General features: G+C 33.9%; 1 protein-coding gene and 2 long non-coding RNA genes across 4 annotated transcripts; 1 reads left to right on the top strand and 2 right to left on the bottom strand.

Annotated features, from left to right (window-relative positions):
• The first annotated feature begins 747 nt into the window (after nucleotides 1-747).
• LOC112800609 (LOB domain-containing protein 10) lies at nucleotides 748-4040 on the top strand. 2 transcript variants are annotated; one of them, XM_025842943.2, is made up of 3 exons: nucleotides 748-1068; nucleotides 1365-2591; nucleotides 3760-4040. In XM_025842943.2, the coding sequence occupies exon 2, from the start codon at nucleotides 1607-1609 to the stop codon at nucleotides 2528-2530; it is 924 nt and encodes a 307-aa protein (XP_025698728.1). In that variant the 5' UTR covers nucleotides 748-1068; nucleotides 1365-1606; the 3' UTR covers nucleotides 2531-2591; nucleotides 3760-4040. The 2 variants fall into 2 exon arrangements, with proteins under 2 accessions (XP_025698728.1, XP_025698729.1); XM_025842944.2 differs by lacking the exon at nucleotides 3760-4040 and adding an exon at nucleotides 2825-3229 and having other exon boundaries at nucleotides 840-1068.
• Nucleotides 4041-14281: 10241 nt separating this feature from the next.
• On the bottom strand, nucleotides 14282-16573 carry LOC112804104 (uncharacterized). The gene is made up of 4 exons (XR_003202733.3): nucleotides 16393-16573; nucleotides 16247-16301; nucleotides 16030-16158; nucleotides 14282-14558 (listed from the first exon to the last, which is right to left on the bottom strand). It is a non-coding gene; the product is annotated as an uncharacterized lncRNA (long non-coding RNA).
• Nucleotides 16574-21784: 5211 nt separating this feature from the next.
• On the bottom strand, nucleotides 21785-24072 carry LOC112804106 (uncharacterized). The gene is made up of 4 exons (XR_003818840.2): nucleotides 23902-24072; nucleotides 23756-23810; nucleotides 23539-23667; nucleotides 21785-22067 (listed from the first exon to the last, which is right to left on the bottom strand). It is a non-coding gene; the product is annotated as an uncharacterized lncRNA (long non-coding RNA).
• Between the last annotated feature and the right edge of the window lie 598 nt (nucleotides 24073-24670).

Below are 24670 nucleotides of genomic sequence, written 5' to 3' on the forward strand. Positions count from 1 at the left end.
AGAATAATTTATTAATGAGTTATACTGAGAAAGAATCGAAACTAAACATTTCAAGAACGAACTAGAGTGATTTTAGCGCTCACATGGATCCACTGTGAATATACGCGTTTTTTTTTCTAATATATATATTTTTAAGTTCTCTTCAGTGCCATGGGACACATCAAGTATTTAAGTATACATAATTTATATATTTTTTATTTTTTATATATACTATAAATAGGAGAGTATAAATAACAAATAACAAATAAATTTGGTAAATGGGAAGTGTATGATGTCAGCGATATACAAGTAAAAGTAATATAAAAAAGGGAAGGCGGTTAAGAGAAATTAATGGTGGATGATTTATAATAAAATGAGAATGATAGTTGACTGAAGGAAATAATATTATCTTGGTGTCTACTGAAGGAAATAGTATGATTTAAGAAACCATATTTTCTTCAATACATGTATCTTATACATTACTCTTAATTTTCTTTTACCAATCATTTTAACTTGGAAAATATACGGTTATTAAAATAACATCTATTTAAAAAAATGTAGTAAACTAAACTAAACATATTTATTAACCAATAATATAATTGAAAATTCAATAATCAGCTAAAATGTGAATCATAATTTTTCTTAAACATATAATTTAATTGAGGGAGAAGAGAGTAGTGGGAGCTTGGAGGAGTGCAGTTCAACCCCCCCTCTCTCTCTCTCTCTCTATATATATATATATATATATAGATATATGAGTACTTGGTTGTTTTGGTTTCCGGGTTTTAGCTCTGTTCTCTTATCCCTAAACCTCAACGCGCACACATTCTATGTACCTATCCCTGCGCTACCATTCACACATCACACACTATGCTAGCCTCTCTCTCTCTCTCTCTGCATAATTTGAATATATTAGCATTAGTATGTTATATGTGAGTTAGGTTTATTTTGGTTTGCTTAAATGAAAATCTCACGAATTTCGATCGAGGCGTGAGCCACTCATAGATCTCTACACTGCACACCCAGTTTCCTTTCTCCATTTCTCTCATCCTTCACCTCCACGCAACCTAACTCAATCCAGATCCACTGGTGCAACTTTTCTTCTTCTTCTTCTTCTTTTAGTTTTAATTTTCACTGTGTTGCGCAGTTTTTGCAATCGTCGTCGTTTTCACCGGTATCTTGTGTCGGTTAATCACTTGTCATTTTTTAAAATCCCTAATTATTTAAATTGTAATTTTAAATCGTTGATCAATAAATCTGTACATGAAGTTTCGTCGAATCCTGATTTCCCGATTTCCATGCTCGTTATTTATTCACAACAATTAATAATTATTAATTAATTAATTATTGTCACCGTTTGACCTCTCTGCTTTGTTTGTTTGTAGAAAATCGAAAACATGGTACCAGAGAGGCCGTGAAAGCTAGATAGTCAGATCGCTCATTTACAGAAAGAGAGAAAGAGAAAGCAGCGACGGTAAATCCTTCTTTGGAGATTAATTTAACACCATTCATCATTTCATGGTTTAATTAACGGAAGAGAGAGAAAGAGAAACAGAAAAGAGGTTTGTTCGTTGAGCGAGGGTTTATAGAGGGGAGAGAGAGAGAGAGAGAGAGATCGGAGAAGAAAATGTCGTCGTCGAATTCACCTTGCGCAGCGTGCAAGTTCTTGCGGAGGAAGTGCACGCAGGAGTGCGTTTTCGCGCCGTATTTCCCGCCGGACAACCCGCAGAGGTTCGCATACGTGCACAAGGTTTTCGGCGCCAGCAACGTCGCCAAGCTGCTGAACGAACTCAACGCCGCGCAGAGAGACGACGCCGTGAAGTCGTTGGCGTACGAAGCGGAGGCGCGTTTAAGAGACCCCGTCTACGGTTGCGTGGGTCTCATATCGGTGCTGCAGCACCGGCTCCGGCAGATCCAGGTGGAGCTCACCAACGCCAAGAAGGAGCTCGCCACCTACATTGGCCCTCAGGCACTGCAGGGTGTCCCAACCACCGCCATTCTCCAGCATCACCATTCCTTTGCCTCGCAGATGTTCCCTTACAACGGCGCCATGGCTGCTCCGCCAGCTATTGCTCATGGCGGACAGTTGATGATTCGCGACGCTCAGACTGCCCCTCCGCCTCCGCAGCAGCAGATCTTGGAGGCTCAGCAGCTGGCTGCTGCGGTGGTGGTGAGGGATCAACAAGATATGTTCAGAGGGTATGATCAGCATCATCAACAGCAAGAGTTTCTGAGGTTTAATGGTGGAGGGTTTGATATGGGTTCGGTTTCTTCCGGTGGTGGTGGGTACAGCCAGGTTAGTGGCGGTGGAAGTGGTGGCGGTTCTGGTGATCAGTTGTCTCCTTCGTTGGCTTTGGGGTCTTTTGACAATCCATACCATATGCAGCAAGGGGAAAGCCATGCTCACCATCTTCCTCTTCAGGCGCAGCTGCTTCTCCCACCGCAGCAAAAGCAGGCTCAACAGCAAGCACAGTCACAGCATATTCCCGGCCACCACCACCAGCAACCTTCGGAAAGCGAGGAGTGTAGGAGTGTCGGTCCATCTTGTTGATTCCCAATTTTGACACATCTTACGCCTTCCTCCTTTTTTGCTTCAACAATTTTCAGATTAGGTATGTTCTTCAACATTTTTTTTGAGTCCATTAATAATAGTTGTTGGTGTACTCATCACATATTCACAATCTATCCTATAATAATGAAGTAATAAAAAAGTAATTAAGCCTTCATAGATTATTATTCCTTGGTTAAAGTTAAACAGCGGATGGTGATGTGCATTTATTTGCGAATGATTTCCATGCTATTATTTTGTGTGTGTATATGATCGTAAGTATTTGTTTGCTATAAGGTTTTAAAGATGTGCGGGGTCAAGTCTAGTTTGGTGGGAGCAGAAAGGAACAAATGTGAGTGTTGATGGTAGTAAGCAAAAGGGTAGGTTCAGGGGAATCGTCTTTTCAAAATGAGAGGAGATAAAGGCTTCTGTTCATCAATTATGAGAACATGAGCAGTTAATTGCCGCTTTGGGGTTGCCAGCAAATTAAAGCATATTTATTTATTTATTTGTTTTCTGTGAAGGAGAAGTCTCATGCTTGCTGGTGTAACAAAACAATGTTCTACATGTCCGTGTGTTTTATTTTTTAATTAAAAAAAAAACAAGACCATATATATTATGCTCTGAAGTCAAGTAACGTAACTGTAGCGGTGTCACTGAAATTCGGCAATCTATCAATTCAATGCCTTGGCTTTTGCAATAGATTTGCCATTCTAGCCTCTCTTTTTTTTTTAAATAAATAAAAAACATTAGCCTCCTTGTGATCGTTCATGTTTACCTAATGAAAGAGACTTTAAGCTTTCTATCGTCTGAAAAGGGAATTTGGAGAAATCGACATGACAGCCAATTTTTTGTGTTTTATTGTTTTTCTTTTTTTTAAGTTGGTGTAAAATAATACAGATTTCCATTTGCGGGGTTCGACAAGTTAAGTCTTCTGCTTTTGTCGCATCCTCAAATAGTGATCACACCACACCCTTTTCATGTTTCTTGAGGCCTTTCATTACCATGATTTTTTTTAAAAGTTTAATGTTGATTTGCCATGGACTTTTAATGTCTAATAAGTAGTTCATGTTGTGTCACGATCAATAAAGATAAGTTAGCCAATAATGAATATGGAATATATTTAGGTGCCATGAATTGGTTATTTCATTATTTGGTGTAAAGACTTTACAAACATGCATCTCTATTTAATATTTCATTGGTTATTTATATTGCTTTCTTTTAACTTGCAGGTCGACTATAACATTTTAAGCATAACACTCTTAAAATCTTTCTTTATCCCCATAAAATCGGATTGAATAGAGTGTGTAGAGCATACGTTTAAGATTCAAATGTCCGGCGTGCTTTGTCCTGGATTTGAAGGAGACTACCAATGTAGACATAATTGAAAAAAAGTAAGATAATCGAGCTTCTTCTTTAATTTAAAGTAGTAGCCTTGATTTTGTCTATTTATTTTTGTTAAGAACAAAATTGTAAATCAGAATTGAGGAAGCTTTTAAAGATTTTATTATTAGCTCCGCCTTATTTGTTAAACACTCTATATCATTTTAGTAATTTAGATGTAAAAAACTGTTGATAATTATATCGGTGAATTATTGAATAGTAGTCAAAGAGCTATAACTCAAATGGTATAGGTTTAGAGATTTTGAGTTCTGAGTTACACTTTTAACTTTGAGGGAAAAAAAAAAAAAAACTGCGTAGAAGTCAGCTTTGTTAGTTCTGGTTGCCTTATTTATACGGAAAACACCATATATTTGTAACTAGCTAGGTTCTATATTTGAATGTTAAAATTATATTTAGAACCGGAATATTAAACTTTTATCCGCCTGAAACATTCCATGTTAATTATTCTTTAGGTTTTAAGGCTAAACAACTTAATTTTCTGCGGTGGAACTAGATTAAAACCACGTACCCAACAAATAAATGACTATCGAACGAAAATATTTTTATGCAAAAAATAATAATTAACCACTATTCAATAATTTAATATATTTAATCAAATTACTTTATATATATATATATATTTTAATTGTCGTCGTCGTGTAAATAGCCATAAAATTTAACAATTCTAAACAGATCAATGTATAATCGATTAGTTTTTATTCGGCATTATGTTGTGCAAAATTTAGAATATTTTGCATGCATTATGCATAATAGGTTAATAGTCAAATATTTTAAGAACCAAACTAACTAAAAATAATTATACCATCCAAGTTGTTGACCCTTAATTATAACATGCACGTGTAACATCATATGACGGGATAATCCATAAGTAAATTATTATGCATATGAACTTACACCATCCATTAAAATTAAATCTTTATAATTTTGACTTATCAATTCTAGTCTAATCTAATGAAGTCATGAATCTCAAGCGCAAAAAGGTCTAGTTTTTCACATAGTGCATGTGCTTTCATGACATTTCTTAATATAGACCAAGACTAATGCATCTATGAACTTTTTAAATACTCCAAATCAAACGAATTTTAATAAATATATAATTTTTACGCCAGTACCCTAAAAAACCACTGCCATAATATGATTGCCGACTTGGACAATAAATATTTGACAACTATATATTTTCGTTAGTCGCTGGGAACCATTTTTCGAGGGGAAAAAAATGGGGGAATAAACACTTCAAAGAAATATGCTTTCAAGCCGTGTATAATATTTTTTTCCCACCTGATTTGTACATTTTTTGTGACCATAATATTTTAGAACGTTGACCATAATAAGCGTCTTCACACAAGGAGGAGTACAAAAATTAATCGGTAGCATATTGTTCTACCTGACTACCTTAATATAAATCTTAACTTTAAATTATATTCTAAATATAACGTTGTACTAAATATAAAATGCGCACAAAATGAGTTATTAAATTGCTTCAATTTAGAATAGTAATCCTTCGCAATGTAATTAAACATTGTATATTGTGATTGATTCTTTGGAATGTGTTAAATCATTTAAATAAATGGATCATAAAGTGATTAACTAGCATGTCTGATTTGTTCCTTTGATGTATTTCTGAGTGTCTAATATACTATGAGACGTTGCATCACATTAGGGTTGCGTCTCCAACATGATAATCTCTATCCATCATCATTTAAGTGTTATTGCATCGACATGATGAGGAAGTGCCAGGTGAATTCTGATGCCAAAAATAATAACTGGAAGGGAATGCATAGATGGAAGGAAACAAAATAATATAAATGGTAGTGTGGTACAGCATCTAAATTATGTTATGTTGTTTGTATTTGTATCCATTATGTATTATTGTCTTATTCAAGAGTCAGAGATAGGAGGGAAGAATGGAATTTGGATCATTGAAGTGAAGGGAAAAAAAAAAAAACACGCATAATGAATTCCTCGTATCATAGAGCCAACATAACCCCACAATAGGAGATTATTAGGGAATCTTTAACTTCGGTGCGCTAGCTAGATGAGTTGGTGTGATGTACTATATCTATATTTATATATTTTCATAGAATTTAATTTTAATGTAGAATATAATATTTGATCGTAACTATTTAATCACAATTTGTTTTTTTATAATCATTCACCCGTTAATATAAATTTAGTTATTTTTAGGTGAAAATTTAGGTGAAGTTGATACTTAAAAATCGTTGGATAAAAATTTAGTCAAATCAGTTAAATCATTTAACGACTCTCAATATCAATTTCACGTGAAGTCAACTTCACCTGAGTTTTCACCTTATTTTTATTAATGAAGTATTACTTAATTAAATGCATATGTAAAATTATTTTATATTAATAATATATTAAAATTATATTTATGAGTGAAGTACAAAACTAACCATATAAAATTTAAAACTAACATGCATGTAACCACCAACGATATTTTTTACTTGACAAATATGATCAATTGTTAACTGGACAATAATACCATTAGTTAATGAACCTACATGTACTATTAGTCATTACTGGCATTGTAAAATAAAAAATAAAATTAAAAAATAAATAAAAATTGACTAGTTTTGTCTTTTTCTCCCAAAACTCAAATCCTTCTTCACAAACCCACCCCTTCTAGCAAGAGCATAACAACAATAGTAATTGATTAACAAAGTGAGATTTTCTAGTCGTAGAAGATGATGAAGAGCTATTATGGATTGGACTTTGTGATAAAACTAGATCCTATTTTGGAATTTCTAGCGTTTTCTTTTGCAATAATTTTTTTATTTTTTTATTCTATTTTTTTATTTATACTGTCATTTAGGTAGTGTTTATTTTCATAGATTGAGTCTGAGGCTGAGGCTGAGAGATTGAAATTTAGTATTGTGTTTAGTGGTTAGAGACTGTAACTAAAGTTTTAGTTTTGAGACACAAAATTTCAAGTTCTTCGGTACCTCTAAAAATTGATGACACATGAGATTAAAATTTTTTGAGATGAAAACTGAAACTTTAATAATATTTTTTTTAAAAAAATATTCATTTAACTTTTCAAATTTTAAATCTACTCCTTAATTTCTATATTTATCTTAAACTAAACATAATTTTGAGACATAATTTAATTTAATATATTTTATACCAAACACAATATAGAGACTTAATTTAATTTTTGTTTTTGTCTTTGAATTTTAGTGTCAGTCTTCTTTCTAAACACAACCTTAATGACTAGCAATATATATAAGATCGTTAACTAATGACATTATTGTCTAGTTAACGATTGGTCATATTTGTCAAGCATAAGATATTTTTTATGGTTACAAGTTAGTTTTAAATCTTATATGATCAGTTCTATGAGTGTCATAATATTGTTTAGTCAATTTTAATACTTTACTCTTTTAATAATATATGAAAATAAATATCAGTTAAATATCTAATATTAGTATATTACTCATAGGTAAAAGAATTTAAATATTAAAATTCAAGAGTGTAAAATGAGAATCAATATTTTTAATAGGTGATTGCTATCCAACCCCCTCTAAAATAACATGTAAATTACCCTTCATTATGTGTCACATTGTAATTGGTCCTTATCTTAACCATAGTTGGGTTATTTTATAATTTATTATTCTTAAAATATCAAAGCTCCACTCCCGTTAATTAAAGCACATTTCACTCCTCCATTCTTTGTTTATCACTTCATCACCTAGATTTGGTCCTTCTAAGCACCGTCGCGTTCGTGACAAGAAGCACTAACGTCATCGCCATGCCCTCCCTCACAACCTCTCTTCCCAGTATAGTATATTCTTTTTGGCTTGAATCAATGCTTACCCACATAATTAATAGTTAATTTGGTTATTACATTTTTTTATTAAAAAAATATATCTTTATTTAATTACGTGATGGAACATATATTTATATGTAAAATATAATATAATAAAATAAATCTATTCAAAGTATTTAAAAGTATAATTAAAATCATGAACATACAAATATAATAATAAAATTTGTACTCCAAAAAAATAAACATATTTTTTTTATCATACATATATTATTTAAAAATAAATATATTATTAAAATTAATAACAGAAATTTAAAATGATAAAATTCAATTTTTTTACCATATTTTTTATAGTATTTTTATTTTTTAATTTTTAATTTATTAGTACTTTATTATTTAATTAATAATTAAACAAATTATTTTTATGAAAAATTATTTTTTATATTATATTAGAGAAGAGACCAATATAACAGTTTAAAAAATAAATTGTATAAATATTTAAGAGATAAATATGAAATACATACTTAAGTAATGTTTAGTTTGGTTATTAAATTTTTTTATTAAAATAAATCTTTATTTAATTACACGATAGAACATATATTCATATGTAAAATATAATATAATAACCCTGTTTAGAATACTTAAAAGTATAATTAAAATCAGAAAAAATATATTTTTTATTGTACATAAATTATTTTAAAAAATAATAAATTGTTAAAATTAATAACACAAGTTTAAAATGATAAAATCTAACTTTCTTACAAGTATTTTTTATAGTATTTTTATTCTTTTAATTTTTAATTTATTCATACTTTATTATTTAATTAATGATTAAATAAATTATCTTCATGATAAATTATTTTTTGTATTATCTTAAAGAAGAGACCAATATAACAGTCTAAAAAATAATGTAAAAATGATTTTTAAATAAAAAATAGATAATATTAAAATTTTTAAATACAAAAGTAAATTATATAGATAGATATTTAAGAGATAAATATGAAATACATGCCTAAAATAAATAAAACAGACAAAAATAATTCTCCATTTCTCAATAGTACTCCCATTTTGTCTGTTTTATTTATTTTAGGTATGTATTTCATATTTATCTCTTAAATATTTATACAATTAATTTTTTAAACTGCTATATTGATCTTTTCTCTAATATAATACAAAAAATAATTTTTCATAAAAATAATTTGTTTAATTTTTAATTAAATAATAAAGTACTAATAAATTAAAAACTACAAAAATAAAAATACTATAAAAAATACCGTAAGAAAGTTAAATTTTATTATTTTAAATTTCTGTTATTAATTTTAATAATATATTTATTTTTTAAATAATATATGTATGATAAAAAATATGTTTATTTGTTTGGAGTATAAATTTTATTATTATATTTGTATGTTTATAATTTTAATTATACTTTTAAATATTTTGAATAGATTTATTTTATTATATTATATTTTACATATAAATATATTTTTTTAAATAAAGATATATTTTTTTAATAAAAAAATTTAATAACTAAAATTAACCATTAATTATATAGATAAGCAGTGATACATGGCAAAAAGAAACGCTGGAGTTTGTGTGGGAAGACAGTAGATGGCGATGACGTGACTAAGGGATGATGCACTAAAGAAACAGAGGTTGTGTGGGAAGGCAGTAGATGGCGATGACGTTGGTGCTTCTTGTCACGAACGCAACGGTGTTTGGAAGGACCGAATCTAGGTGATGAAGTGATGAACAAAAAATAGAGGAGTGGAATGTGCTTCAATTAACAGGAGTAGAGTTTTAATATTTTAAGAATAATAAATTATAAAATAACCCAACTATGGTTAAGATAAGGACCAATTACAATGTGACATATAATGAAAAATAACTTACATGTTATTTTAGAGATGGTTGAATAGCATTCACTTTTTTAATATAGATGTTTACAACTTTACATAATATTTTTTCACATAAAATAATGAGTTACATATACTATACGACAAGGTGGAGGTTGTAAATACTAAATATATGTATAGCAGAAGTTCTGACATCAACAATATATCTTTAGTTTAATTTATATATTCATCCATGAACCATAAATAAATATCGAAGGCGAGGAAACCAACAAATAGAAAATGAACACCACTTCTTTCTCTTCTTTGGCACAAATAAGATAATGTATGCCAAAAATATAACATTAAACTTCTTGGTATATTAAATTAGGGAGTATGATTATTCCAAAATATTATTCCACAATTAATTTATGTGAATAAACTTAGTATATTAAATTAGGAAGTTTAATTTGATTAGTATGATTGGTCACACTTGCAATATTTAACCAAACTTTAGACAGTGTGCATTGTACGTTTACCTTCACAAATGAAGTGAATGGGTTCCCCTTGACTTCATAAATGAGGGCTTACAAAAGGAGTAAAAGTTCTTGGCCCCTCATTGCAAGTGAAAATCACTTTAATTGCTGAATTTGAAAATTATTTGTTGAGTACGTACGTTGTAACTTGTAAGATATGATTCATCTCAACTTTTAAATACATTTGGAAAATATTTGGAAGCTATAATTTGAACATAAGAAGCTATAATTTACTTTTTTTTTAATATATTTTGATTCGTTACTTTGTATCTCGATTTTTATTGTGTATTATGAGTCATAACTCGACTTTATTTGTCTTCATTCTAAGTTTATAAGGTATCATTTGTTCTAAAGTATTGAGATAGAGACCGAGAGACAGAGATTCAGTATCATGTTTGTTGGTTTAGAGACTGGTACTAAAATTTTAGTCTTTGTCTCCAAAATTTCAGTATTTCAGTACCTCCAAAAAGTAGGGACACAGGGGACTAAAATTTTTAAAGACGGAGACTGAAATTTTAATAATATTTTATACCTAAAATACCCCATTTCAATTAATTAATTCCAACTTTACACTTTGTACAAATTAAATTAGAACTTTATTCTTATTTCAATCACAGTTTCTCACTTTACATTAAACACAATACTGAGACTTATTTCAGTCTCTCAGTCTCTGTCTCTTTTTCAAACGCTACCTAATGGATGATCTTAATAATCATTATTCTGACTTAATGACCAACGGTCATAACATCAACTCTATTTATCAACCCTATACCTATAAAGGCACCAATTTCTATATCTCAAGAAGGACCACATGATAAGTTGTATTTCATGTCTAACATTCTATATTTATAGAATTATTATATACCTCTTAAATATATACTAACTTGAGCGTCGAAGTGCCTTTTACAGGTACCCACCATCCGTGTTCTTCTTGCCGAAGTATACATCCTTTGGAGACAAAGAGACAAGTTCAATTTTCTCTAAGACGAGATATACCTCGAAAATTCAACCTCTACAAGAACAATTGGCGCTGTCTGTAGGGACGAGTAAAATAAGTCCTACTCCCCTCAAGTTCATAAAACTTGAATTACATTCAAATTTTTGGACCAATTTCAATAATCTTGTTTAAGATTTTATTTAATACCTTTTATTAAATGTTAATCTATCGTAATTTTTTATAAAGTATATACTTTATACATTCGAATTACTTCACTTTTATATATCATATTCACATATCATAATGATCAATGAATCAATCCAAGAACAAATTTGACTTTCAACTAATCCGAGAATAAACTTACCTTTTAACCAATGCGAAAATTCGGCTTATCAATCCGGAAACAAATTATTTTCAATTAATCTAAGAAAAAAAGAAACTCAGTTTTCAATCAATCCGAGTACAAACTCGCCTATCAATTTTACTAATTTTTTCAATGTTCTCTACTTACACAACTAAAATTATATATTTTATTCACACATACTTTTATATTTATATTTTGTGTAACTAATATTTACTAATTTATTAGTTATATTCAAACCTCAATATATATTCTATACTTTGAATCATTCTTATAATTAATATACCTTTTTTTTTCTCTCTCTCTATTCTTATCTATATTTATGCAAGACAATACTCATCGTTTTCTATTTCTATTACTAAAAATCATTGATTTTTGTGTTTTTATTTTGAAAAAAAAATGAGAAAGACACATCCTATATATTAGGATACAAAGCCATTCATTTACAACAATGACATATAACAATCATGTCAATTGAATTTTTATTTCATCATGTATTATATTTTTATTACTTGATAATTTTATTTATACAGTTAAATGACAATAATATTGAGTTCAAATTTTAAAATTGGATTCCATAAAAAATCAATTGTATATCAATTGTATATAACTATTATATAATTTACTTTATGTTATTAAATTTTATGCTACTGTTTGTTTAATGTAAAAAGTTAAGCAAAAAATAGTTACAAACATGCAAATTTACTATTTTTGCACAAATAATATACCTCGTAGCTAAACAAGATTTATTATATTATTAAATGACTAATTATTTTATCGCTTTATTAACAGATTAATGTAGATTCTACGAAATAAAGTTATAATATTAACAAATAAAAATAAATAATTCACATTTGGTATGTATAACATTCATATGTCGTCTTCTTCTCTATAATTATCAACTTTCAAGTTATATTTTTCTACTTTGAACTCCTGTACTTTTACAATATATATTATTTAATATATGTTGCGATTTTATACATATTTATTTTCTCAATTTATCGTATTCATGTGATATGACCTTCAATATAAATTGTAAATATTCAATAACTAATTGCTTTGAGCGAGAAATTCATCAATAAATTGTTGTAGGTCAGAAAAATTCTCAAGACAATTAATTATTATATCCTCGGATCATACAATCGTCCGTCAATGGATATATATTTCTGAACTTTTCAGTTCACATACAATCAAATGCTATACGTATGTCATGAAAAATTGTTCTCAAGCAGAAAATTATCCCTCACACAACTATGTTTATTGAATGACTCTTACGACTCAATTGTTTTTGGAATAAGTGCCGACATAATAACCGGACTAAGCTTGGGAGCTCACCATATCATTATTCACTTATCTTTTAACCGAGTTATAACTCATTTTATTTTCTAAGCTTAGCTTGGATCATATGATCGGCAGAGAAAGCTTGGAGGCTGTGATCCGTCACATTATAGCTCGATTTTTATTGTGCATTATGAGTCATAACTCAACTTTATTTGCCTTCATTCTAAGTTTGTAATGGACGATTTTAATAACTATTATTTTGACTTAATAACCAACGGTCATAATATCAACTCTATTAATCAACCCTATGCCTATAAAAGCACCAATTTTTATATTTCAAGAAGGACCACATGATAAGTTGTATTTTATGTCTAACATTTTATATTCATAAAATTATTATATACCTCTTAAATATATACTGACTTGAGCGTCGGAGTGCTTTTTTTTGCAGGTACACATCTTTCTTGTTTTTTTTTGCTGAAGTATACATCCTTTTAGAGACGAAGAGATAAATTCAATTTTCTCTAAGACGAGATATACCTTAAAAGTTTAACCTCTACAAGAACATATTTGTTTCTTTATTTTCTATTTCTTAATTATTAGTGAAATTAATAGGTAATTTTATATATAATAAATATATAATTATAGATGTTATGTTAAATAAAATAACTTTGTGTTATTATCCCGCCTGGTATTACTAGTATATTTTTGTCAAGTGTTATCGTATTTTCCTCGTCTATTACACTAAGTGACATGATGACAATTTACATAAATTCGGAGCTTAGTATGAATTATGAAAGAGCAAATTCAAAAGTACTACTACTGCCACTGCTATTACTACACATATATTAAAAGACAACACAAATGAAGTGCAATATAATCGGTGTTAACTATTTTGCAACGGTGTGTCATAGCAAGATCTCAAATAATCCACCATGATTAACTTGATAGAGGGATAGTGGGATACATATGAGTAAAACCCCCAAGACACAACTAAACGGGTAAAATGAAGAAAATTAAGACAGTAAAAACTATGTACGTTGGGAAATTGATCGCCTAAAGGCATAGCGCTATAAACAGCTAGAAAGGCACAGCTCTAATCATTACTATCCAATGCAATGACCATACAAAGTTATAAATGTTTCCTCACTTGGTTTCTCTAAAAGAACAACGTATATGTTCTAATCCGAATCGGAAGTCAACTTAGGGAAGCAACAGAAGAGGAAAACAGATAATGAAATAGGAAGTCAACATCACAATCATGTTCATAATAAGTCTTACCCATTGATGAAGTTGAGCTGAGATGCAGAGAATATACTGAAAATCAATTATGCTTACTTCATCCAGTTTAAGTTGGACAGTATTGTTTTGGAAGAAAGGTGAGAGGTGTAACACCCTACCACGCTAAGCTTTATGCTTAAGCCATAAAGCAGAGGTGGTGTGGTATTACGACCTCTAAAATAAAATAAATACATATAATAGCAGAAGAATTATAATATGCTAGGAGCCGTGAAGAAAAGAGAAAACAAAATCGCAAAATAAAAGCGCAACGCTCAAGGAACGGGTTAACCTGCGTGCTAAGGAAACCATAACTATTAAACATATGATAACAGAAGTAGGAATAGAGTACCAAAGATACAAAATAACAAGCTCCTAACTCAGCCTGCGAAGTCAAGACTGGCCGGAGAATATTTACATATATATATACATACATATCCAGAACCCAAAAGTACATATACACAATCCTGCCTCTCCATAAACCTCTAGGAGGATCAAAAGAACAAGTTATGCGGAGAGAAAACCAAGTATATATATATACATCATAGCATAACAAAATAACCCTGTAACCACTCCGCTTCAAGGGTCCAGACGCCTAACGAGATGCCTCTCGACCTGCATCTGGAAAACAACAACATAGTATGGAATGAGAACCGGAGGTTCTCAGTATGGTAAAGGTGCCACACACATAATATATAAGGTCCTGGGAATGCCAGAGGCAATCCTAGAACGCCGACACTCAAATTATAGAGCTTAAAGTATTAAATAGAAGCCATAAAAGGTGGTTTTCTAAGGATATTTAAACCTAACTTAAATTAACCTTAAATCTAAATCCCATTCTGTCATTCCTCCTTACCTCCAACTCCATCATGCATTTTCACAGACAAGTAAACAAACAAAGGCAAGCACAAGAAGGTTACAAGTACTGCAGATAACAAATATACATTTAACATGGCAAGTACATTTAGGCACACCCGGTTAATACACAAGCAAGTAGTTCAAGTAATATGCGTATGATGCATGCCTGTCCTATGGCTGATGAGGCTCATCTGTCGGTTATCCAGCCAACCCGACAAGTCTGAATTGTACTTAGACTGTCCCCCGACGTGCATCCCCAAGAGTCTATGCATAGTTTTTTCCAAATAATCAATAATACTCAATGGGGGTAACATTCCCGGGAATTTATATAGTGCCCGGTCACACACTTACGTCGTAGGGTCAACAGAGTATCGAGTTTTCAACCTGGTACACGTGGTGGCAAGCCATGGCACTTAATCCAGGGAATCTCGTATCTCAGATTATTCAAATTCATAAGTCATATAAATAATTCAATTGTAATTCATCAACTTCAACATCATTCTCAATCGCATTTCATTCATCATCATATATCAATCATATTCAATCCTTATCCTTCATTATCACACCTCCCATTCCGTCCATCAATAGTTCCAATTCAAAACATAACTCATTCTTTTCTAAATGAATCAAACTTAAAACATACTCATTTTCTTAATAACTCTAAATCAAACCATATAACCTTTGAATCTAAATCTTTTTAAATAATCACATAAACAAAATCTCTAATTTTTTATAAAATTTCGGCAGCATCTCCTCTAAAACTCGGACTTTGCCACCCTTTTCGGGTCCAAACCTGCTTCCTTTTCAATTCAACATATCCTTCCTCATTATCATAACAATCTCCACAAAAAATTTACCTCAGATCAACAATTAAACTCATACAATATTCAAATCCAACAACCAAAATTCAACTGAGAGTCATAGTTCACAAATCCTAGGCTTTTAACACAAAATACCTCAAATCAATAATTCACCGAATCATTAATTGATCAACAAGCACCAAACCAACCGTGTTCATCAATAATAACACTCAACTATAATTCTCTCCAAATTAACATAACAACATTCACCATCCAAAATTAATAACTAATTATCCAATAAACTTCAACCAATTATATTCATCGACAAATTACTAAATATTAAACATACACCTGCATTCCAACTTATCCTATGGTCATCTAGCCTAAGTTTTCACAGAACATTATATATTAAATGCAAGAAACCTAAACCATACCTTAGCCGATTCCCAAGTGTTATTCCAAGAAAATTTTCCTAAAAGAACACAGCCCTCAAAACCTCAACTAATCCGCTTCCTCCAAGTTCCAATATTCACAATTTCAAGCTCCAATTATTTATTCACAACCTAATACACATTCATAACATATATATATCCAATTTAATACTCAAAGCTCAAATTCAAAGAAAATAAAATAGAATTATCGTATCCTCACCTTACCCAAGCTTCACATAAGCAAGAGTGAACGTTTCTCTCAAGCTAATTGTATCCTAAAACATCAGAAATCAAAGAAATTCAATATTCCCACTTAAAATTCGAAAATTGGGGGAAGATGAAGCTGAGAGTGATTAAACAAGTTACCAGTGAAATTGTTCCGGTAGAAATGTAGAGCTCGACGCGGTGGACGCGTGGCCACAAACGGTGCGGCGATTGGAGCTCGAACGGAGAAGTTATGGGATTTGGAAATTTATCGTAGGAGGTTCGGGAGTTTTTTCTTCTCCCTGGAGTTCATCGTGATGCAGCAGGAAAAATGAAGAAAAAAGGGGCTTTCGGCTCTTTTAATGTGTTGGTCCGGTTGAACCGACGGCCTGGTTCGAATCCGGTTCAACCGGTTCGACCTGTTCGGTCCAATCTTGGACCAATTTCTTCGAAATTTGTGTCAAAATTCTCGTTTCGATGAGCTCTACCCTATTTTGATATAATATTCGCATTTCTAATCCTCCTTATTAAAAACTAATTTATTGACTAATTATCTACTAATTTAACCGGGGTTTACATCCTACCCACCTAATAAAGAATTTTGCCCTCAAAATTCAAATCTAGTTACCTGAAAAGAGATTTGGATAGTCCTTTCGCATATCTGATTCGAGCTCCCAAGTATGTTCCTCAATACCAGCTCGACTCCAAGCTACTTTTACCAACGATACTTCCCTTCCGCGTAATCGTTTAATACTGAAGTCATCAATTCTCACCGGAATTACTGGGAGTGTTAGATCTTCTCTTACTTGGATTGGTTCCGGTTCTAGAATATGACTTGCGTCAGGAGTGTACTTCCTAAGCTGAGACACATGAAACACGTCGTGCAAATTCGAAAGATATGGCGGTAAGGCAATTCTATAAGCCCCTGGCCCAATCCTCTTCAGAATCTCAAAGGGTCCAATATAACGGGGATTCAGTTTCTTAGTCTTAATAGCTCTTCCCACTCCAGTGGTTGGTGCAACTTTCAAAAAGACATGTTCTCCTTCTTCGAATTCTAAAGGCTTTCGCCTCTGATCAGCATAGCTCTTCTGGCGACTTTGGGCTATAAGCATTCGACTACGAATTTTCTTTATCTGTTCAGTAGTTTCAGCTATCATCTCAGGCCCTAACAAACTTCTCTCTCCAGTTTCATACCAACACAGTGGAGACTAACATTTTCTGCCATACAGAGCCTCATATGGAGCCATTCCGATGCTCGCATGATAGCTATTATTATAAGCAAATTCAATTAATGGCATATACCGATCCCAGCTCGCAAGCTGATCCAAAACACAAGCCCTTAGCATATCCTCCAACGTCTGAATAGTTCTTTCTGACTGACCATCTGTCTGAGGGTGATACGCAGTACTCAAGCTTAGCTGAGTTCCAAATGCACGCTGAAAAGCTCCCCAGAACCTTGATGTAAAGCGAGGATCCCTGTCAGATATAATGGTAGAAGGCACGCCATGCAATCTGACAATCTCTTTAATATACATTCGAGCTAATTCTTCCATTGTACAACTTATTCGGATAGGAAGAAAGTGAGCCGATTTTGTCAGTCGATCCACAACCACCCAAATAGCGTCACAACCAGACCGAGTTCTAGGCAAACCTATCACAAAATCCATTGCGATACTCTCCCATTTCCATTGTGGAATCTCCAAAGGTTGAAGGGTCCCTGATGGTCTCTGATGCTCAATCTTAACCTTCTGACACGTTAAACATTTAGATACATGTAATGCCACATCATTCTTCATCCCTGGCCACTAGAACATCGCTTTCAGATCCTGATACATTTTAGTGCTCCCTGGGTGAATTGAAAACCCGCTCTTATGAGCTTCCTTCAAGATTCTCTGTCGCAGGTCTCCAATATCTGGCACAATAATCCGGTTCTTGAACCTCCACAAACCATCCTGTCCTTCTGACACTCTCCACTGTTTCTCATGTTCGACTGCTGGTAATACCTTACGTAACGCTTCACTGTCTCGATGAGCCTTCAAAAGTTCTGATTTAAAATCACTAGAAATTTGCAACTGACTCAAACACAGGATTCCAGATTCTTCTCTAACTCCCAAATTCAAACCTTGGAATGCCTTCAGTAACTCTTCCTCCTGTAGCATCATCCAAGCTGCATATAAAGACTTCCGACTCAAAGCGTCCGCCACAACGTTCGCTTTTCCTGGATGATAATTCAATTCAAAATCATAATCTTTCAGAAGCTCCATCCACCTCCTCTGACGCATATTCAACTCTTTCTGCTCAAAAAGATACTTCAAACTCTTATGGTCTGAGAAAACAAGAAACTTAACACCATAGAGGTAGTGCCTCCAAATCTTTAAAGCAAACACAACAGCAGCAAGTTCCAAATCGTGTGTCGGATAATTCATTTCATGCGGCCTTAACTGCCGTGAGGCGTATGCCACAACATTCTGGTGCTGCATCAGAACGCACCCTAAACCTTTCAGAGATGCATCACAATACACTTCAAACGGTTCACTTGGTTCAGGTAATACCAATACAGGTGCAGTAGTCAACCTGTGCTTCAATTCTTGAAAACTCTCCTCACATTCTGGAGTCCAGATAAAAGGCGTATCTTTCCTAGTCAATTTAGTTAAAGGTAAGGCGAGATGTGAAAATCCCTTAATGAATCTGCGATAATACCCCGCCAGACCTAAGAAACTCCTTATCTCTGTCACTGAAGTTGGTCGCTCCCATTTCATCACTGCTTCAACCTTAGCAGGATCCACAGCTATTCCCTGCTTACTCACCACGTGGCCGAGAAACTTCACCTCACTCTTCCAGAACTCGCATTTAGATAACTTAGCGTACAACTTCCTGTCTCTCAGAATTTGCAGCACAGTTCGCAAGTGATCAGCATGCTCCTCTTCAGTCTTAGAATAAACAAGAATGTCATCAATGAAGACAATAACAAACTTGTCCAGATACGGTCGAAAAATCCTGTTCATATAATCCATAAATACTGCCGGGGCATTAGTTAACCCGAAAGACATCACTGTATACTCATAATGACCATAACGGGTTCTGAAAGCAGTTTTTGGAATATCCTCGTCTCTAACCCTTATCTGATGATATCCGGATCGCAGGTCAATCTTAGAAAACACACCGGCACCCTGTAACTGATCCATTAGATCATCAATTCTAGGCAACGGATATTTATTCTTCACAGTGATCTTATTCAATTGCCGATAATCGACACACAGCCGCATACTCCCATCCTTCTTCTTTACTAGTAACACTGGTGCTCCCCACGGAGAAACACTTGGTCGGATGAAATGCTTACCCAACAAATCTTCCAGCTGAGCTTTCAATTCAGCCATTTCTAAAGGTGACATCCTATAAGGAGTAATCGAAATTGGACCGGATCCAGGTACCAACTCGATTGCAAATTCAACCTCTCGGTTAGGTGGGAATTCATTAATATCATCCGGAAACACATCTGGAAATTCACATACAACCGGAATCTGCTCTAAACTCTGATCATCACCTGATACTCCCGCAGTTAATAACATAATACCCTGACATTCAGTTCCAGAACAGGTTACTATCATAGAATTTAAATAGTAACTATTCACCACAACCGGTGCTTCTGACCCTTCCGGCATAAACTGTACTGACTTCTCAGAACAATCAAGCAAAACATGATTCTTGGATAACCAATCCAATCCCAAAATGAGATCAAGACCAGTCATAGGCAAACAAATCAAATCATGCACAAATTCACGTTGTTGTACTCGAAAGGGAACTTGTGGACATCCTATCCTAGTCACCATAGCTTCATGAGTAGCATTATATATTTTCAAATCATAACCTAAAACCACCATTCTCAATCCCAACTCATGGGCCTTTTCAAATGCAATAAATGAATGACTTGCTCCTGAATCAAATAAAGCATTTAAGATTTTACCAGCCATTTCACAATTACCTCTAATCAGTGTCTCAGATCCCTCAGCACCTATGGTAGAAGTGGTGTATACTCTCCCTGGCTGCTGCACCCTACCAGTCTCATACTTCTTCTTCTCCGAGCAATTGGTGGCCATATGCCCGGGCTGTCCACAAGAATAGCATACTCCAAGTCCGAATCTGCACGGAACTCCAGGGTGATACCTTCCGCACTTCTGACAGTTCAGATCTTGCTGTGGCTGCTTCCCAAACCTTTTTCCTTGACTAGCATTGGTATTCGGCCTTCTATAATTACCTTGATCCTGAGTCTGCTGCGGAACAAAACCTCCACGCTTGAAATTTCTACCTCTCGGAGCAAAGTTCCTCCCAGAAGGCCTCTGAAAAGGCACCCTCAAACTTCCTTTCTCTGCTGCCGCCTTCCTCACACAATCCTCAGCCACCCTACTCTTATTCACCAATTCAGAAAACACCCTGATCTCCATTGGGGCAACGAAGCTCAGAATATCACTCCGAAGACCTCCTTCATATTTAATACACTTCCATTCAGCAAAATCTTCAGGCGCACCTTGACAGATACGAGAAAAGCGACACAACTCCTCAAACTTACTAGTATATTCAGCAACAGTCATCTGTCCCTGCTTTAACTGCATTAATTCAAGTTCCTTGGCATTTCTGGCTGAATTAGGAAAATATTTCTTATAGAACTCTGTCCGGAAAACCTCCCAAGGAATCGCAGCACCATCAGGATGCAGGATACGTCGTGTTCCCTGCCACCAATACTGAGCTTCACCTTGCAACTGATAAGTTCCAAATTCAACCCATTGCTCTTCAGGAACCTGTTGTGCCTGTAACGCCCTTTCCATAGCCTGAATCCAATTATCTGCATCAGTGGGATTTGAGGTTCCCCTAAAAGTCGGAGGGTGAACTTTCAGAAATGTAGCAAGTGTCATTGGACCGCCCTCATCATTATTGTTCCCATGATTTCCCTGATTTATCTGATTACCCAGTGCCTCGGCTGTCGCCTGTATAGCTGCAGCCATATTTCCCAGGGCAGCCATAAAGTCTACTGGATCAGTCCCTATGGGGGCAGGAGTAACGGTGCCTGTCCTACCTCTACCTCGCCCGCGACCGCGTCCGCGAGTTGACATCTGGTCCCTATATACACCAAACAAGTGATATTAAGTTGATCAGTCTCAATATCGCAAGTCTAATGCTTTAAGTTCCAAATGCATGCTCACAAACGTTTATGCCATATATATCAGTCAGATATCCTAATAGCACATAAACACATATACAGAGAATGCACAGAAGTACAATCAGTCCGTCTTTCAGGCTCTATAGGAACGAACTGCTCTGATACCATAATGTAACACCCTACCACGCTAAGCTTTATGCTTAAGCCATAAAGCAGAGGTGGTGTGGTATTACGACCTCTAAAATAAAATAAGTACATATAATAGCAGAAGAATTATAATATGCTAGGAGCCGTGAAGAAAAGAGGAAACAAAATCGCAAAATAAAAGCGCAACGCTCAAGGAACGGGTTAACCTGCGTGCTAAGGAAACCATAACTATTAAACATATGATAACAGAAGTAGGAATAGAGTACCAAAGATACAAAATAACAAGCTCCTAACTCAGCCTGCGAAGTCAAGACTGGCCGGAGAATATTTACATATATATATACATACATATCCAGAACCCAAAAGTACATATACACAATCCTGCCTCTCCATAAACCTCTAGGAGGATCAAAAGAACAAGTTATGCGGAGAGAAAACCAAGTATATATATATACATCATAGCATAACAAAATAACCCTGTAACCACTCCGCTTCAAGGGTCCAGACGCCTAACGAGATGCCTCTCGACCTGCATCTGGAAAACAACAACATAGTATGGAATGAGAACCGGAGGTTCTCAGTATGGTAAAGGTGCCACACACATAATATATAAGGTCCTGGGAATGCCAGAGGCAATCCTAGAACGCCGACACTCAAATTATAGAGCTTAAAGTATTAAATAGAAGCCATAAAAGGTGGTTTTCTAAGGATATTTAAACCTAACTTAAATTAACCTTAAATCTAAATCCCATTCTGTCATTCCTCCTTACCTCCAACTCCATCATGCATTTTCACAGACAAGTAAACAAACAAAGGCAAGCACAAGAAGGTTACAAGTACTGCAGATAACAAATATACATTTAACATGGCAAGTACATTTAGGCACACCCGGTTAATACACAAGCAAGTAGTTCAAGTAATATGCGTATGATGCATGCCTGTCCTATGGCTGATGAGGCTCATCTGTCGGTTATCCAGCCAACCCGACAAGTCTGAATTGTACTTAGACTGTCCCCCGACGTGCATCCCCAAGAGTCTATGCATAGTTTTTTCCAAATAATCAATAATACTCAATGGGGGTAACATTCCCGGGAATTTATATAGTGCCCGGTCACACACTTACGTCGTAGGGTCAACAGAGTATCGAGTTTTCAACCTGGTACACGTGGTGGCAAGCCATGGCACTTAATCCAGGGAATCTCGTATCTCAGATTATTCAAATTCATAAGTCATATAAATAATTCAATTGTAATTCATCAACTTCAACATCATTCTCAATCGCATTTCATTCATCATCATATATCAATCATATTCAATCCTTATCCTTCATTATCACACCTCCCATTCCGTCCATCAATAGTTCCAATTCAAAACATAACTCATTCTTTTCTAAATGAATCAAACTTAAAACATACTCATTTTCTTAATAACTCTAAATCAAACCATATAACCTTTGAATCTAAATCTTTTTAAATAATCACATAAACAAAATCTCTAATTTTTTATAAAATTTCGGCAGCATCTCCTCTAAAACTCGGACTTTGCCACCCTTTTCGGGTCCAAACCTGCTTCCTTTTCAATTCAACATATCCTTCCTCATTATCATAACAATCTCCACAAAAAATCTACCTCAGATCAACAATTAAACTCATACAATATTCAAATCCAACAACCAAAATTCAACTGAGAGTCATAGTTCACAAATCCTAGGCTTTTAACACAAAATACCTCAAATCAATAATTCACCGAATCATTAATTGATCAACAAGCACCAAACCAACCGTGTTCATCAATAATAACACTCAACTATAATTCTCTCCAAATTAACATAACAACATTCACCATCCAAAATTAATAACTAATTATCCAATAAACTTCAACCAATTATATTCATCGACAAATTACTAAATATTAAACATACACCTGCATTCCAACTTATCCTATGGTCATCTAGCCTAAGTTTTCACAGAACATTATATATTAAATGCAAGAAACCTAAACCATACCTTAGCCGATTCCCAAGTGTTATTCCAAGAAAATTTTCCTAAAAGAACATAGCCCTCAAAACCTCAACTAATCCGCTTCCTCCAAGTTCCAATATTCACAATTTCAAGCTCCAATTATTTATTCACAACCTAATACACATTCATAACATATATATATCCAATTTAATACTCAAAGCTCAAATTCAAAGAAAATAAAATAGAATTATCGTATCCTCACCTTACCCAAGCTTCACATAAGCAAGAGTGAACGTTTCTCTCAAGCTAATTGTATCCTAAAACATCAGAAATCAAAGAAATTCAATATTCCCACTTAAAATTCGAAAATTGGGGGAAGATGAAGCTGAGAGTGATTAAACAAGTTACCAGTGAAATTGTTCCGGTAGAAATGTAGAGCTCGACGCGGTGGACGCGTGGCCACAAACGGTGCGGCGATTGGAGCTCGAACGGAGAAGTTATGGGATTTGGAAATTTATCGTAGGAGGTTCGGGAGTTTTTTCTTCTCCCTGGAGTTCATCGTGATGCAGCAGGAAAAATGAAGAAGAAAGGGGCTTTCGGCTCTTTTAATGTGTTGGTCCGGTTGAACCGACGGCCTGGTTCGAATCCGGTTCAACCGGTTCGACCTGTTCGGTCCAATCTTGGACCAATTTCTTCGAAATTTGTGTCAAAATTCTCGTTTCGATGAGCTCTACCCTATTTGATATAATATTCGCATTTCTAATCCTCCTTATTAAAAACTAATTTATTGACTAATTATCTACTAATTTAACCGGGGTTTACATCCTACCCACCTAATAAAGAATTTTGCCCTCAAAATTCAAATCTAGTTACCTGAAAAGAGATTTGGATAGTCCTTTCGCATATCTGATTCGAGCTCCCAAGTATGTTCCTCAATACCAGCTCGACTCCAAGCTACGTTTACCAACGATACTTCCCTTCCGCGTAATCGTTTAATACTGAAGTCATCAATTCTCACCGGAATTACTGGGAGTGTTAGATCTTCTCTTACTTGGATTGGTTCCGGTTCTAGAATATGACTTGCGTCAGGAGTGTACTTCCTAAGCTGAGACACATGAAACACGTCGTGCAAATTCGAAAGATATGGCGGTAAGGCAATTCTATAAGCCCCTGGCCC

The sequence above is a fragment of the Arachis hypogaea genome, chromosome 5 (assembly GCF_003086295.3).
Source record: "Arachis hypogaea cultivar Tifrunner chromosome 5, arahy.Tifrunner.gnm2.J5K5, whole genome shotgun sequence".
Lineage (NCBI taxonomy): Eukaryota > Viridiplantae > Streptophyta > Magnoliopsida > Fabales > Fabaceae > Arachis > Arachis hypogaea.

Bases quoted from the DNA above. Each gene is read 5' to 3' on its own strand.
- LOC112800609 (XM_025842943.2), top strand. From the start codon at position 1,607: ATGTCGTCGTCGAATTCACCTTGCGCAGCGTGCAAGTTCTTGCGGAGG.